We start from the raw sequence: 17708 nt of genomic DNA, 5'->3' as shown, positions 1-17708 counted from the left end.
GAAGAGGCTCCCATTTGCTGGATCTGGGACAATTCGAGCATCAAAATAATAGGTATAGTAATGAATATAAGGCATTGAAGAAATGGGAAATGGTGAATCCATACCAATAATAAATAGATAAATGAATTTGGGAGAAAGGAGAGCACTTGTTCCAGTAGAATGCTGAGTGACAGCTGGTAAATGTGGAGAGAAGGGGGAAGTTGCGATGTCATCAGTTTGCAACTATCGTAGTAAAGACTGAATCAGACAAGAATCTTCAATGGATACTAAGTCTAAGGGGAAACTTTAACCAGGAGAAATATATTTGCATGCTCTTAAATTCTCTCCTCAGTTGCTTACTAGTCACAGAGGAAAACATAACACACAGAGAGTGGAGAAATCAGACAGCATCTTGACTGGGTGATCAAAATCAGTGCCACCAGAGACAAATGAACATTGTATACCTCCAGATATGCTGATACCCTGAGGAGGACACAGCATCACTCATGTCGTATTCTGGCTCGAGATGCACGTCTTAAATGTTATTATGAGAAAGCATTAGAAAAACCAAAACTAGAGGGAAAAAAAGAAGCAGGGGACATTAAAAAATGTCAATATCATATAAGAAAGAGAAAGGCTACAGAAATTGTCCAGATTAAAGGAGATTAAACAGACAACAAATGTAATACCTAAACCTAAGCCACTTGCTATAGTAAAGCCAAAAAAAAAAGACTGTATAGGACATTATTGGGTCAATTTATAAAGTCTGAATATAGACAGTTATCAATACTAAATTTACTGAAGTTGAAACTATACTGTGATTACGTAAGAAAATATCCCTAATTCTTAGGAACATTGAAGTATTTGGAGAAATATATGCACTTCACTCTCAAGAGACTCAGAAAAGAAATAAGTGTGCACATGTGTGGAAAGAGAGAAAAAATACAAATGATAGAGGGTGTAAGTAAAATGTTGACAATGGAGAGATCTGGGTGGAGGGTATGTGGTATTCTTCATATTGTGCTTATTCTTGCATCTTTCTGATAAGCTTGAAATTATTTCCAAATGAAAATTATATAAAAAATAAAAAATAATGTGATAATTAGTGATGACTGAATGCTCTGCACCCTTGGGAGATACTTTATTGAGACCTAACAAGGCCATCGTAAGTAGAGAACCAGGCTGGGAGGGCCTGATTCACCTTTGAAATTCATAGTCTGGAAATCAAAGTGCTGTGTCGATAAGTTGGCCCTCTGGTTTTCGTGGTCTCTTATCCCATAGGATGCTGTTCTGTGGAATCCCAAAGAACTGTGCTCTGGGCAGCTAACATACTTGAGTACCCCCCAGGCTCTGGTCTATGTCCATCTCTCTTGGAAGAGGCCATAAGACCCAGGTAGAGGCCACCTTAGAGGACTGTGGAAAGAGCGCAGATGCAGAGCACACACAATCCACAGGCTCACACTGGCTGAGCTTAACAGAGTCCATGCCTCGAGTGGGATAAATTAAGTAGCTTGTCATCCCAGAGCTCTTAGGTTCAATACTGGCATTAAGAGACTTTGGCAACAAGATAAAAATAGTAAACCATAGAGCTAAGTCTTGAACTGCCCTCTATACCCCGTTGGTGATTTACCCAGGTTTCATCAGCCAGGAAAACATGATGTTCTTTGCAGCAAATCAGAAAATACTGACACCGTTAATTCCATCACAGAAAGTAGAAGTTTATTAAAAGAGAAGGTAGTTTTCATAAATGCATGTATATGTCCACATCTGAAAAGCAATACTTAAAATAGTTTTACGAAATCAGATTTTCAAAATTTTCTAATTAAACTTTTTGTTATTCATTCACTTTTCTTTTATTAGCTCCTTGGGGTATAAACAGTAAAAGCCTCCCCAAGGTTTTCCAACATTTTCTGAGAAAGAATTTTTAATTAAGAAAATGCCATCCCTTTTCATAATTTTCCCTGGGATTTGGGGGGAAAAGCATAATATTTGTAAAACACACAAGAAGACCTTTAGAACAAGGGACACTCCGAGTGTCACTTTTGCTTCTTCGGAACAAATCGAGAACTATCTTGAGTGCTCTTTGGACACTGTGGACAGAAATCCCAAGGTTAGAATAGGAAGTCAGGGAAAACCCCCTTCTAAAGGAGAGCTCTGTGAGGCATTGGGGCAGCAGCAGGAAGCAATAGAAGCCCTTTTACTTGCCGACTAACATAGGCGTGGCCTAAAGAGGCCTGCGAGGGCCCTTTGGGGCCAGCCAACATGTCTATTTGCCTCTCCCATTCTCTCCCTCATCTTTAGCATCTCTTTCTTGGCTGAAGGTGTAGGGCCTTTTCTCACTTTAGGCTTGGGACTTCAGCCAATTCCCATCCCACCTGAGGAAGTTCATAACAGCTATTCTAAGAGAATGGATGGAAGTGGAGGCTTGGCCAAGCAGCACGAGGCCCACACTACCTGTTTGCTCAGCTGTGCAGTGGAGACCAATGGTGGAGACCAATGGTGGAGCCCAGACTCTGGCACTGGATTTGACTCTCGGCCTCTCTGCCTTTGTTCTGCACAGAGAGACAGCCACCTGCTTATCTCCTTATCTCTTAGAAAGGGAGAAGTAGGAAAATGTCCTGTGTCCAAAAAACACTTAAATGTATCTCGTTGCTAGAGACTGCTTAGAGGGCCTTCTACACAATGGTATGAGTCTGGGACTCCGCCCTTTCTAGAAGCTTATAGAAAGGAGCTAACAGTTTCCCTTTCATCACCCCTACCCTTGAAAGGCACTATTTTGTTTTGTTTTGTTTTTAACTTGGTTAAAATTTTTAAATACTTGTTAGAGTGATACTTGAGGCTAAAACTGACTGGGAAGGAAAGCCTTTGACAAAATGTATTTAGTTTTTCTAAATCAAAATCTCCCCCAGTCTCAGAACTCAGTTTAACCTCAGAAAAACTCATTGTCTTCTTATAAATCCACATCTAGTTTTTGGCACTCTTCTCTAACACTCGTAACCCAGTTCCAGACTCTGCATCCTCAGTCGTGTGTGTGTCCTGTTTGTTCTAGGCATGTGTATGTGTCTGTGTCAGCTGAGTAACTTGGGCAAAGTCAATGCAGCAAGTCATGAAACTGGTACTTGAACTCAGACCTTTTAACCTGAAAGCTGATACAGTTACAGATGTGCCACTGGACTTCATCCACCTTTATTTGTTCATTGTTGAATTCTCAGCTTCTAGAATTATGCTTGATACACGGAAGGCATTTGATAAGTATTTATTAAATAAGTGAGCGATTATTATGATAGTCCTGTATTTTGATTCAGTCCCATGTTATTACAGGCCTGCCTTTGAGAGCTAACTGCTAGCATATAGTCTTAGCAACATGATGGTGCTTATGGCAGAGATGACTCTTACTTCTAACAACTACTCATTTATTTTCTTGGTTGCATTACAATCTATAACCATTCTTTCTCTTATTACATTTTTATATTCGTTTTTCAAATTTACTGTTAGCTAATAGTGAAGGATGCTAGGGGTTTCTGAGGGGTTTGTTTTGTCTGTCTGACTAATCTCTGGGGTGGGGATTTGGATGTTTTACAGCTCTTGGATCTCTTCATCCAGTGGGATTGGTCCACCTACCTTGCTGACTATGGTCAGCCCAACTGCAAGTACCTCCGGGTAAACCCGGTGACGGCTCTGACCCTGCTCGAGAAGTGAGTACGCAGTTCAGCAGTCTGTGTGGGGAAGTGAGGAGATGGGGGTGGGGGTGGCGATATAGAGGAGAATTTTGTCTTTACTAGTACCTCAGAGCAGCAGCAGAGACTTCCTGTTCTTGAAGTTGCCATAGATGCTCTCAGCAGTCTCCATTGTTAGGTTTGGCAGGCCAGTCTTCTTGTAGCCTCTTAGTTTACGAAACCCAACGAGGTGGGCTGAGTATGGGTCAGTTGGACTCTGACATTACCTTGGAGCCTAATGGGGTGACTTATCTTTAACTAGAGATGGCAAGAGAAGAAAAGAAGGTGCCTTAGTCTGGAGCTCAGGCCAGCCTAATGAACAGAGTAAGGCTGACCCCAACTGTCTGGGGTATGATGATGGGTAGAACGGCCACACAGAACAGATGATGGCTTCTCCGGTTCCTAGCAGAGAAACTCCCAGGCTTACTGAAACCTTCACCAGCGCCCAGCCTCCAACCCCTGCTCCCTGCCAGATTAAGCTTGATTGTGCTGACTATCCCAAGAAAGCAATTTTGGAAAAAGTATCTAATTCCTGCCTGGTAGGCACTAGTCAGCAAAGGTTGCTACCACTGAGACTGGGTTAGCCAGATCCAGAACATCTCACAGCTAACCAACATGTCATCCAGATGCCGGGATTGCTCTGCATTGCAGCCTCGCTCTGGCTTTTGCTAACCTAGTTGAGAGCTGGCAGGCCAGAGACCAAGAAGAGAAGCTTTTTCTTGTCTTCAAACTAGTTGACCCTTAGCTTCTTAGAAGTCTCTTAGAAGAGTATCCTGCATCTAGGCAATGTGGCAAGTACATAGAGATGGCTAGTCAAGCAGGTCTAAATCATAGGAAGGCAAGGATTAGAGTCTAGGAGGTCAGAATGGCACCTTAAGCAGAAGGAGAGGCTAAGGTCTGTCCTTCCTACTATGTAATATGATAGGGGGATAGGAGGGGAGGAGGTGGAAAGTGAGCAAGAGCAGGATGCAGAGGTATGTGTTTGGAGCCAAGAAACTAAGAGCCCAGAGTGTAACTTGTCCAGACCAAGACAGACTGATGTTTCCATTTTAACTTTGTTTCCCATGGTTCTCTCTTTCAATGACCTTCCTCCCTAGGATATCTAGAGAGTAAGTATCTTATTCACTTGGGCCTTTTCCATCACTTGAGGCAAGTCCTTCTGGTTTCCTGACTGACACTAATGATTACACTAAAATCCCTACCCTGTGAGTTGTCCCCTCTCTGACATACTAATCTACTAAACCAGCCTGGTGCCAAGTGGCTGGCTGCCCGCTCTATCCTTGGTCCTTAGAGTGACCCTTGGCTTACCAATTCCTTTGGGGCTGGGAGTGGTGGCAGGAATTTCCCCCATCGGTGTCAGGTAAAGAAAAGGTTGTTCCCACTCACCTTCCTGACACACACAATACTCTGGGGCTAGTGGAGGGCCTGAAATTCAGCCCCAACAGCAGGGAGCGCCTCAGCAGTCTTCCCTACCTCCCGGTGGCAGGGCCCATGGCTTTAAGATCTGCATCTTATGTCTCCCATGTAAGGCTTTTTCTTGGAGACAAGACCTAATCCCAGAGTTCTTGGTAAGCAACCGAAATGGGGAACATTTTGGCTTTTGAGTTGGTGCTTAGATATCATTTTCATTATGTGTCCAAGCATGCTCTGGGGTTCCCTTTCAGCCAGTTACCTCTCTGAACAGTCCCTTCCTCATTTGTTCCTGAGACTTTCTAGATTGAAGAAGTACTGGCTCATCCACTTCCTTTAGATCAACAATAGAGTAAAACGATCAGCCTCTCTAAAGCATTCTGGAGGCCTAACCAATAACAAAGCCATGTGCTTAGCCCTAGCAATCAGCAGGGTTTGAAAGCTTCATTCCAAACATAGTTGAGCCAGATCACTAAAATCTGTATTTCCCAGCCTCATAGGAATCAGTCCCTTTACCTGACCCATTCCTGCTTTCCCCATAGCCAACTATACCACCAGAGCTTGACCTCTCTCCTTTCAACCTGGCACTTCCTAATAGGGTGAGAAATGGAAACACCCAAAGACGTGAAGAGGACATTCAAGGAGAGAGAAGAGGCCCCTTGGTCATTGAAAGGTGGCCATAGCCAAAGTTGATCAGGATCCTGGGATTACTGAATGGGATGGGAGGCAGGGAAGGTTCTTTGGTTTTAGAGCATTCTAGGGTACAAACCAGCATGCCGCCATCAGCCATCAGGGCACTAGAGTTTATCTTTCAAGTAATCCTAACTTGACCTTAATGGTCAAGAAATCCTAGCTCCTGAGACTCAGAGACTACCCTATTCCCTTACTCTTAACCTTATTGGAGGAGCTTCCATATAGGAGCTAAAAGCCAGCTCCAGCTGCCTGTCCCTGGGCTGGTTTGAGGAGTCATGAAACTAATGATCATATGGGATATTAAATTAAATGTTCCATAAATGTAGGAAGCATTTTTCTTCCTTCTTTCTTTTCTTTTATTTTGTGTTGTTTTTGTTTAGATTTATAGCATATCTAAGAAAGGAAAAGGAGTCCTCCTCTGGGATAAATAATCTAAAACCAGGCCAGTTCCACAAACATAATTGTGCAATTAACATGGAAAGGACCAAATACAGTAATCACAGCCTTGAGGACCCTTGTGCTTTCTTTTCAACCTAAACCTCTGTTCCCTCTCCTTCTTCCTCCCCTCCCAGCACAGGCCTCCTCATGTGGGTGGGTGTACTGTAGGCAGTGTTCTCGGTTTGCTTGATGAGTAATTCCGGTCAGAAGGTCCTTAAGCTTAGGTCAGAGAGAGAAATCCCAATTTGGTGTGGCCATCACTGTCAGCCAGAGTCATAGACTTATGGTGTTCAACAGAACCTTCTTACCACATAGAAAGAGAGGCCCTTGTGAGATCTCTGGCCTTTTGACCTCCTGGCCTCTAATCTGCCTCTCTGCACCGGGCCACCCCTCAGAAAACAATCGCCCTGGGAAGTACGCCTGCGAGGAGCTTACTCCTCAGTGCCAGCTTCCTTCCCTCTTCTAGCCTGGCTCTGTGCAACCCAGGGAGCCACGAGGTCAGAGAGATGGCTCAGCTACTGGCAGATGATGGTGAAAACCAGCCTACACCTACCCCAGGGAGAAATTGGTCTGGGCAGTGTTCTCGGTTCTCTAACACGAGAACCAGCTGTGGGCTGGCGGTGTGGTGTGCAGAGGCTGGGGCCAGAGTTAACAGTTACCAACAGATGTCAGGTGTCATGGGCCCTCTGTGGGGAATAGCACATTCCTGGATTCTGTCACAGCGGCCTGGTCAGACTTGGGGGTTTCCGTGACAGCCGCAGCCTGGCCTTGATTTTCTTTATCCCATGTCTCTGTATCTGCCAGGACCACTGGCTAGAACTGCCCAGGGTTTGTGCTCTAGGAATATGCCATCTCTGGGGCTACAGCATGACCTAGTAATAGAAAGTTCTCCAAAGGTCAAAGGTCTGAGGATAGAGACAGCCACTGAGAACTCAGAGGCTTCTCTTGCCAAAAACCCTGATTTATCAAGTGAGAGGATGGCCCAACCTTTTGTCATCTGTTTTCCTCAGCACCATGCCCTCTTTGCCACCTCACCACCTCTGAGTCCCTACTCTGAGACAAAAGAAAAGAGATCAGTCAAGCCCTTAGTTCTGTTAGGGATGGGGTAAAGTAACCAGCTGTAGAGAGGTTTAGAATTACACAGTGGCTTTGTCATTCATGTCCTTATGGAATTTCTAGTGAAGAACATCTTTCTGCTTTACCTTCCAAACACCAGCTCTGAAGTCTTAGCAGGATTTAGTAGGCTTATGAAGTGATAAGTAGATCCTAGACATTCCGTAAGAGCCTGTTGACCATCATTGCTGTAGCATGTTCCAGATACCTGTAACAGGTGATAGACACAAGAACACCGCACCTGTACCTGGAGGTAAGGGAATGAAGTAGGTAGGGCGGGTATGGATGATAAGGGGATTGGCCCCTCCAAAGCTGGCTCTTGACTGTTTTCCAAAGGTGACTGAATTTGAGAGGGCTGTGGGTACCAGCAAGACTCTAGCTTCCTGAATAATAGATCAATATAAGCTTGACAGTGGGGATATTCTGGACTCCCAAATCTGGGTGGCAGTTAAGGTACACTATGCCATCCTACCTACCTCCTGCCAGTTCTCCTTCCACCGTTGTCTCCTCAAACACTTTGCTCTCTTTCTCTGTTTAGAATGAAGGACACGAGCCGCAAGAACAATGTGTTTGCACAGTTTCGGAAGAATGAGCGAGACAAGCAAAAATTGATTGACACTGTGGCCAGGCAGCTCCGGGGACTCATCAGCAGCCACCACTCGTGAGGGCTGGCCTCGGGCCCACAGAGGCTGCTCGCTACCCTGCATTTGTGCATTCTTCTTCAAAGAGAGAAATGTATTTTTTTAATAACCTATGTACAGTATTCGCATAACCTTTCCCTATAGTAAAAGAGGCACAAGAATAAGCAAAGCATATGAGATATTGCTAGGCTGGGACTCAGGGGAAGTTACTACTACACTATCTGTTTATCCTAAAGATGGTGGTGTCATCAGTCCCAGTATGATGAACCACTTTTCATCAAAGGCTCTAGAGCTTAGGTCTGGGGCTCAGGAACTACAGAAACAAAATGGGTGCTTCGCACTGGGAGGTAGGCGAGCAGGCAAAGGATAACACAGTATATGCTGTCCACTCCTGGGTGTCCCGTTCACCACATCGGTGAGGCTGATTCTTCCTGATGTAAGGAAAGGGCCTGGAAAACGTTAGTATTTAGTATGTTAAAGACTAGCACACAGTTCTGGAGCTTCATCTCTTCAGTCCACTGGCTCTCATTAACTGGCGAACAAGCAGGGCATGTGGCAAGATGACAGCTTCACTCTAATCCCCCAAGGATGGCGGTTTCTTTAGCCTAGATCTGACCCAGTGCTTGACTGCTCATTTTTGGGGGGCAAGATACAGCTGAGTGGGTAGTGATAGTAATTGGGCCCCATGACTAACCGTAGATTGATACCCCCACACCAGGAGGCCAGCGTGAATGGAATCGGAGCCTCAGCCCCTTCCGCATTCATCTCATTTTCTCCCTTCAGGGTCGGGGCACTGGGAAGAGGGGGTATAGGTCAACAGTTATTTCCACAGGTCCTCACAGAGAGTCTCAGGCCGGGCCTCCTCTGGCCGTGTCATTGGGATAGGTCAGAACCCAGAAGCCTAAAAATGACCCTTACTTTACTCTTAGGTAAAACCTGAAAATTACTTGAGATTGTTCCTTTGTGTTTTAAAACCACCTTTATGGTCACCATCTTTAAAGGCAGTGACACCAGCGCTGCCCTGTGGAGGCAGCCACAGCTGGACTGGATGCCTCTAGCAATGGAGCCATGAAGTAGACAGGGCCAGCCACGGCTAGTGGTCTGTTGCCTCTGGGCCAACTGCCCCTCACTAAGTCATATCTTAGGTATGATGCTCTTGCTAAAGCCCAGAGCTTCCGTCCTCTTTTGCGATTCCCATAGACCATCTTTTGGTCTTGTCTGAGAAAGGTTATCTGTGATCCTATCCCTCAAACTCTACAGTTTGCGTGGGCAGCCTGGACCAGCTACTTTGGAGACAGCGTCACTGTCCCAAATGGACTCCTGAGGCTTAATGCGAGGGCTTTGCTACAAGGTCAGTCAGAGGAACCTGGACATTAAGATGCTCCAGGAAGATGCTGTTGTGGCTACTGGCAAGAGTGTAATTGTGCATCACCAAACAATGACAAATAAGCCACACAGGCATTTCCAGCTTGGATTAGTGGGAGGGGACACTCATCAAACAGAATTCTTCACTAACTTTGTCAGCTGAGTTGCTTCTGGGGAAGGCAGTGCTTCCTTTTTCATTCCCTCCCCCTGCCCCCCGCCCCGTGTCCCCACCCCCCGTCCCATCGCAACTTGAAAACCACAGGGAAGAGAATATGCACACGGACACGCAGACTTCCTCAAAGCTGGAGAGGCCAGGCTGCACGTGAGTTCTGAGGTGCCTTCTGGGTCTCATCCTGGGGGCACGGCAGTTGGCTCAGTGTCTTAGGTTGAAGGATGGATGCTGCTACTCACAACTTCAAAATCCAAGGGAAGGCATGGGCCCATGAGAGCGAAACCCAAGATGCCATCTCCCAAGCCTTGGATTTTATTGAAAAGAGCAAGAAATGATTACACTAATCTGAAATCCTATTGCTTGAAAAGGACCCAAAACACCCTCGCTAGTCCCCAGTTTGCAGCAAGATCTCTTCAGCTTTGAGCGCTGTGACTTTGAAGTGGGAATGCAGTGAACCAGAAGTGTGTCACAATTTTTATCTTTTCGTCATTATCGCTGGTCTGGTCTCAAACCCGTGCCCTGGAAAAACCGCTCCAGAGGAAAAAGTGAACAGGGCAGAGGAATGAGGGTTACTCTGCACCTTGCTCACAGAAGCCCCTCTAAAGAAAAACTTGATTCAAGCTCCAGCCTCATAAGGGTGGACCCTGTGGTAGATCTCTTTTTCCCTCAGTCTGCCTTCCAACTTCTGTAACAAAACCGACATGCCGTTATTGAGTTGTCTTGTCGTATTGAGGTGTTATTGAGTTGTAGAGACACACTCTTGGTGGACAGAGGAAGGTAAAAAGATCAAGGACCAGCAGTGTCCCAAATTGTTTGAATCCGTGAAGTAGGATTTTTAGTTTTGTCTGTAGGCCTCTAGCTGGGCCAGCTCTTCAGAGGACCTGTGCAAAGCATGCATGCCCACGCCCCTCAGACTCCTAAGATCTGGCCTCAAGTGCCCAGAGATCTAGAAGTGCCCTTGAAAACCTCAATAAGAGGGCGAGAGCTTGGGTGGCCAGAAGCCTACCAGCCTTCTAGACGGAATTAACCCTTGGCCAAGTTCTTGGGGAAACCGCGTCCATGTTCCTGAAGGGACAGTCTGGTTTGGGACCCTAGTGGGCTTCGGCAGTAATATATGCAGCTTGCACAGTTTTAACACTCATAGGAAAATCTCTCTGGGTAGACTGTAAACGAAGCCGTTGGTTGATGGAGAAGAGGACCTGCCACTTGGTACCAGCAGAGTCTCCACTGGCAAAGAGAATGTCAAGCTTCCGGGGAGCATTCCCCAGTGTTGCCACTGCTTACCAGACCTAACGGTCTCTCAGGCCTCTAAGCCAGCCTGGCTTTCCTGCACACTCGACACGTGCTTGCTCAGCAAGTCCCAGACCCAGGGTCCTTTATCCCAAGGTTGCCGTTGACCATGACCTTCCTCATAGGGCCCCTGAGCACACTCCCTGGGGCCTGCTGCAGAAATCCCCCGCCTTAGCCGCCCTTCTCCGAGGGCTCTGCTCCGGGGTGCTTCAATGGCCTCATTTTTTTTTTTTCCTTCTTATCTTTTTTTGTTTTTTAGTCTGTGTTCACAATTACTTTTAATGTGTTGGAAATGGCCTTTTTATTTTGCACAAATATAGTTGCACATTTATGGAGGAAATTTAGGGGAGTCCATTTTTAACGCTAAAGGGAACTTTTTTCTTTAAAACTCACTAGTAAAGCTACTGATACAGATGGGCCTCGTGGTTAGTGGAAAACCTCCTGTATGGAAAGAGCATGTTCATTCCTCCTGTACGTTTTCTTCTTCTAACTGCTATTAAACGAGAGAGCCTATGTACCTGTTCCAAAAACCACAGTGTCGTCTCATGGATTTTTTTATTCTCCTACACCTTTTGCATATTGCGGCTCTGGTTGGTGAACTGGATGACAGTCATTACACCCCTGTCAACTGGCCTGAGGACGAGAGCAGGCAAAGCCTGGTGGGGAGGAGAAAGCCTACCTGCCACACAAGGCAAGGAGCCGTTGGACACATCCAGAACTACTGGGTTAGGTTTTCCTGTCTACACAGTTAACGCTGGCATCATCATCAAGAGGAATAACTTTCGAAATGCCTGGTTTATGTGGTGTACCGGGCCAGGCAACTTGGGCCCGATGTATTTTGAACACCGGTCCTGCCATGGAAAGGTTCCCAGTCAAGACGGAGTGATATAGAATTAATTATCCAGAACAAAACCAGGCTGGGGGACAGGGAGAAAGCGTAATTTAGAGCTCCGTAGGGGAGAGGGACAGGTATCACGGCCTGGTGTAGGAACGGGTCTGATAGAGAAGACAGCACAGAGAAAGCATGATATGAGTTAGCTGGGCCTTGAAGAAATTAAATTCAAATTTTGTTAAGCTATGGGAGTATTTTTGGTGCAGACTATATTAGAGTGAAAAGTCGGCATGAGTCTGGTACGTGCTGGGAGGATAGTGAAGCACCTGGTAGGCACACCTGGAACTATGGTGAGTAAGGCTGGAGATGGTATTACAGCACCCAGCCAGCCTGTTTGCCCCGAGGCTGGCATGGAAGCCATGGGAAGAGGATGGAAAGAATTTCTGCAGTAACAAGTCTAACTTCTACAACTGGGCTTTGATGGCTGAGAGACCTGGGCTTTGATGCCTCCTGTGCCACTTGCCAGCTGGATGACCTTGTACAATTAACTTTCTAAATCTCATAATCCAGTGAAAGTGGAATAATAGTCCCTAATTTATAGGTTTGTTTTTGTGAAGTGTAAATGAGCTATGGATGGTCAAAATGCTTAGCCAGTACCTAGACATAGCATATGTATTTAAGGCCTTTCTCTTCCTCACCTCCAATTCCATAGCATACCTCAGGGCTGAGCATTGGACAAAAGTGCCCAGAGCTTCTCTGCCTCCTGGCTTTCCCTCCGCATACCCAGTACAGCAGTCATCATAGGGAGGCCCCTTGAGCCTCGGGTACAAGCACGGGTACAAGCCTTTCAAATCAGCCAGCCAACTTCCTGGCTCAGAGTAGAGCCAGTCCTTCAGGTAGAATCTCCGTCAACACCACCTGGAAACTTCTCTGCTCTCATTTTGGAACCCCTTCTAGAATTCAGGAGTTCTTAACCAGGGGTCCACAAACCCTTAGAATGGCTTACATTTACCCATTTTTCTGGCTTTCATCAATATCTAAGAAAGATTCAAGATTAAAATACTGAATAATAACCAAATCTCTTTGGAAATGTGAATCTCCCAGTGAGAGAAAGCCAGAAGCTTTGAGCAGTTACTTTCTCTCCCTGCCTTGTATGGTTCTGGCAGGAAATTTTTTAAAACCTGGAGCTCTGCCAGCCCCCTTTTCCAAGAGCCCCCACATGAAACCCAGGTCACATAAAAGGCCAGGACAGCCACCATTCCCAGCTTTCCCCACACCAGATTAGGGTACTGAGGGGGGCATGACTCTGCACCTCTGAACGTAGACCTTTCCAGCTGGTTGGGGAGGTTGCAAACGGGGGCCGGTACAGAGGCTCGGGCTGTCAAAGCCAAACTGAACGTGACTCACCCCAGAACATTTCCCGAAGCTCTGAACGCTGCTGGTGCACCATCTCACCCAAGGCCTTATCCAGGGAAGGGCCAGCAGCCTTGGGGAGTACTCTGAGGGCAGAGCTGGGCAGACAAAACAAAACCAGGGACGGATGTGAAGCAGTCACCAGCTTGCCCCTTTTCTTGTAGCTGGGCTGCTTTGCTCAGCAGGCAGATGAGGATGGGTAATAGCTAGTGGAAGACAGGAGGAGGGAGGGAAGGAAAATGCCAGACCCTTTTTCCAGAGGTCTCAGTTTTGAATTTAATGGGCAGTGTTAGCCAGGAATGAGAGAGGCTCCAGGCCCAAGGGACCAGAAGACAAAGGCTCTTGAGGAAGTAGAAGGAAGAGGAGGAGGGAAGTGGGGGCCTGGGCATTGTGTGGGAGAGCAACCCCTCTATCTGTTTCAATCACTGGTGGGGTTAAGGTTACTCTGCACTTGAGGCCCAAGCTCCTTTGTGGGGTCTGTGACATCAGCCATTGTGATGGTAATGGAAGGGCCTCTCTCACAGGGGGCACCCTTCATTGGCCAGCCCACATCAACTCCCAGAGAGGACTGAAGCTTATGTTCCCTCAGGGTGGGGGCAGGATGTGGGCCCAGGACTGGACCCAAGACAACAGCCACCTCCCAGGCTGAAACCACTGCTAAGTGCACCTTCCAAGCCCAAGCTATGACCTTCCTCTCTCCAAAGCTCCAGAAAAGGAATGGAATCTGAACATTGAGACGCTTTTCTGGCCCTAAACAATCCTTCCATTCTCTAGGCTCAATGATGGGTCTATTTCCTCCTGTAAATAGGTCTCGTAATCTTCAACTTTACCTTTGCTTCTGAGGGTAATTAATTAGATCTCCCTCTTGTTCCCACACACTCTCCTCTCTGTTACAAGGCTCAGGTTCAGCTGGGTGGATGGCTTTTCTTTCTTTCTATTCCATGGAGTGCTTATTTTTAAAGCTGATGGAGTAGGTCCCACACTCCCTAGTGAACCCCTTCTCCGGAGAAGCCTGCTGGTCCGTGGGCACAGGAAGGGGGTCTCGGACTGCCCAGCCGATGGCTTTCAGATAGCCAGTTCTGAGCAGCCATTTCACTGTTTCCCCAGGTACGTTTCCAAGATTTTAGGGAAGAGGCCAGGGAAGGAGATTTTAGGTAACACTCCCAAGAGCAGCGTGGAGGGTTAAGTGGTAATTTGGCCACTGGAGAAAAAGGGAGACACAGGTGGGCATGGGAGAAAGATCAAAGGATCAAAGAGTCCCCCTTCCCCAAGGGTGAGGAAAAACAGTAAGGCTTCCGGTGCAGGGAGCATGAGAGCAGCAAGGGAGGAGGGGTGAGGACAGGGCCCCACCAGACAGCCAGTGTAGAGGCAGCTTTGGGGAGGCGGTCCTGCAGGCCGTCAGTGGAACCCCAGAGACACCGACGATTTCTAGTATCCTTGTACTGATCAGAAGCTTCTGCGCCATAATGAGCTCTTCGAAGACAGGAACGACATTATACACCTGTCTAAATCTCCTGTAGCTTCTTGCCCAGCAAATGGCACATGGGCACTCATGACCAAATGAATCACACTTGTAGTAGGGATAGTCCCTACCAAGGGAGGGGGCTGTGAGAGCTGCCATCCCTGCTGGGGGGGGCGGGGGGGCGGGGGGGAATATTCTGTCACTGACATCATTTAGAAAGCATATGGTTGATAATATGAAGCAAACCAACTTTCAGTCTGTTTTGTTATGGTTTTAAAATTCTCTACAATCATATTCCACCCCAGTCTTGGTATGCCATGGGGTAAAGAACAGGTAGGTTGTAAACAGATTGAGTCAGGTGAGAAACCAATGTAGCAGTTTAATTCATGATGAACAGGCTACCATCCTGGTGGTGGTGGTGAACGTGTGTGTACATGTATATGTGTGTGTGCGTGTGTAGGTATCTCATAGAACAGGGGCTTCCCCACTGGACCCTTATCCCATTTCCCACATCTAATCACTGGTAACAGTATGATGATGTTCTTTCAGATCATTTTAATATGTGTGTACTGACTTTTTCACACAAAAAATATGGTTATAGTATCTCATATTACAGGCTTTTTTCCCACTTAATGTATCTTAAACGTCCTTCATGACAACATATTAGAATTTCTTCATCTGCTATGTAGCCCATAATTATCTCTTTTCATTGCATAGATGTACCTTGAGTTTATTTAACTAAATCTGAATTAATGAATATTTGAGACATTTCCAGTGTTTTATGATTATAAACCATATTGCAAGACATTTATGTACATCTTTGCCTTCTTCCTTAGATGTTTCTATACCATAAAATTTCAGGAGTGGAATTGATTAGTGAAAGCCTATAAAATTATAAATGTTAATAGAAATCATGTATTATTCTTGAAAATCACCAGTTTACACTCTTTCCAATAGAATATGAGTTTGTTTCTCTATATATCCTCAGCCCTAAGTAATATCAATATTTTTATTCTTGCCAATCTTTTAAGTAAAAATATGATTTCCCTTTGTTTTATTTACATTTCTCTCATAGTGAGCTTAAGCATCTGTTTGTATTGTTTGTTGGTCATTTGTATTTCCTCTTGTAGGAAATGGCTACCCATATATTATGTCTTTAAAAATAAAATTAGGGGGAGCATTTGAGATCATGCTCCCCGGCGTATGTCATCCGTTTGGCTCAGATAAGCTCTTTTGAAAGTTCTCTACAGGTCTGGACATTCTTACATTGACATTTCCTTGGTGTAGAACAACAGGATTCCGAAGGGCACGGTGGTAGGTACCAGCAGTGGCCCAACGAGCCCCACTGGCTCCCCGCGTTGCATCGGGTGGAGTGGGGCGAGTTTCTCTTGGAATTCTGGGCCTCCTTGCTTTAAGTGGCAGGCCATGACTTTATTTGAGCTGTTCTTAGAAAGTCCTCGAGGTGGGTAAGAGTTGAGATAATCCAGGGGGAAAAAATGGGTTGCTGCTTTTGATTTAGGTTTTTAATTGGATTGCTTACTGAGCGTCTGAACAAAATTTTTGCTGGTTAAATGAGAGACTGAACTCTCTCTGGCTCTGAAAGAGAAAGGACACACACTTCCGCAACCCAAATGGCCAGTGGGGTTAGGACAGTCGTTCACATCCCCAAATCCAGAACGACAGAGACGGGTGCCATGAAGTGTCCAGTGCAGTAGCGCAGCCGACAGCAACAGCTGGGATTTTTACTTCTTCAATAATTAGAAATCTGCTCTCCCTCAAACTTATGCCAGCCTCCGGCCGCTCTCTGTGTTTTTGGAGCTTCAGTGTGTACTCATGCGTTCACTTCCACCAATCACAATGCCTTCCCTGGCAGGGAAAATGTAAACTGCATTGAAAACGTTGGTGTAAATGCATTCCTTTTTAGATCTTTTTAAAAACAGAAGTGTAAACATTAGAATTTCCACATTTTTTATTCAGTATAATTATGGATGTTTTATGTTTTCGTTACTGTTATAAATGACATCTTTCCTTCCATGTTCTAAATTTTCTTTTTGTTTTAATTACAGAAGTAATACGTAAACAGCTATCATCAGACTGGCAAAAATCTTGAAGTCTAATATTACCAGATATTGGTGAAGATATGGAAAAATGATGACAGAAAGATAAATTAATACAGCTACTTTAGAAAGCAGTTTGGTGGTGGAGATCTAAATCCCTTATCTGCAATTCAGAAATCCAGAAAGCTCTGAAAAGCAAAAGCTCTTTCTTAACTCATGCGGCGGCAAACCCTGGCCTGACGCGAAGCTATTCATTATCTTTCTTTATCTCACTTGATATGTATATTTCTTCTTCTCACCACAGAATAAGTAACATATTTGATTCCGGAATACTTCCCCAAACTCTGCTGAGAGTGTTATATATGGCATTTACTCCATATTGCCTTTCTAAAATCCAAATATTCTTATTCTGGAACACATCTAGCCCTAAGGTTTTTAAACAATGTATTGCGGGTTGACAGTCTTATGTGTATATCCTAAGTTAAAGGCGTGTATATCCCAAGACTCAGCATTCTCTTCTAAAAATATTCTCTGGTGAAATACATCCACATGTGCATAAGGAGGCATAAGATTGTTCATTCTAGCATTGTTTTTAATTATGAAAAATTAGAAATAACCTAAATGCCCATTAATAGGAGAATAAATTCTGCTATATTAATCTAATAGAATATTATACAGAAGTAAAATGAACTATATCTAAATGAACAAATGTTTTAAAAGTTATTGAATAAAAAAAAGCCATTGAAGAATGATAGCAGTACAATACAATTTAACATTTGAAAACATTCATGAGAAAAATAAACACCAAATTCAGCATAGTAGCTATCTCTGGAGAGGGAGAACAAGAATGAAGTCCCCTAGGATACACAATTTTTTTTTTTTTACTTTATCTATGAAGTCTAACTTCTTTTTTAAAAATATGAAATGAATATGGGAAAATATTGAAACGTTTTTACAAATAGATTTGCCTTCCGCATAATGTTCTCAGTCTTTTTAATGACCACATAGTGTGACTAGGCCTGAATGTACCCATCTCCTCGTTCTTTCTCTTGCTTTTACTTGCTAACTTTCACAAAAACTGCTGAAGCAACCATCTTTGATATCTTCGTACAAGTGTACACATATTT

General features: G+C 45.0%; 1 protein-coding gene across 1 annotated transcript in view; it reads left to right on the top strand.

Annotated features, from left to right (window-relative positions):
* The window catches only part of EXOC6B (exocyst complex component 6B), a 517527-nt gene extending 506175 nt beyond the window's left edge, over positions 1 to 11352 (top strand). Inside the window, exons 21-22 of the mRNA XM_039852508.1 lie at positions 3562 to 3674; positions 7888 to 11352. Of these exons, the coding sequence (XP_039708442.1) occupies positions 3562 to 3674; positions 7888 to 8014 (240 nt within the window). The 3' untranslated portion in view covers positions 8015 to 11352. The remainder of the gene's footprint in view (positions 1 to 3561; positions 3675 to 7887) is intronic.
* Positions 11353 to 17708: the final 6356 nt, after the last annotated feature.

Source organism: Pteropus medius, unplaced genomic scaffold (genome assembly GCF_902729225.1).
Source record: "Pteropus medius unplaced genomic scaffold, Ma_sr-lr_union100, whole genome shotgun sequence".
Lineage (NCBI taxonomy): Eukaryota > Metazoa > Chordata > Mammalia > Chiroptera > Pteropodidae > Pteropus > Pteropus medius.
Note: the sequence above shows the minus strand (reverse complement) of the source record. Positions and strands in the feature narration are given on the sequence as shown.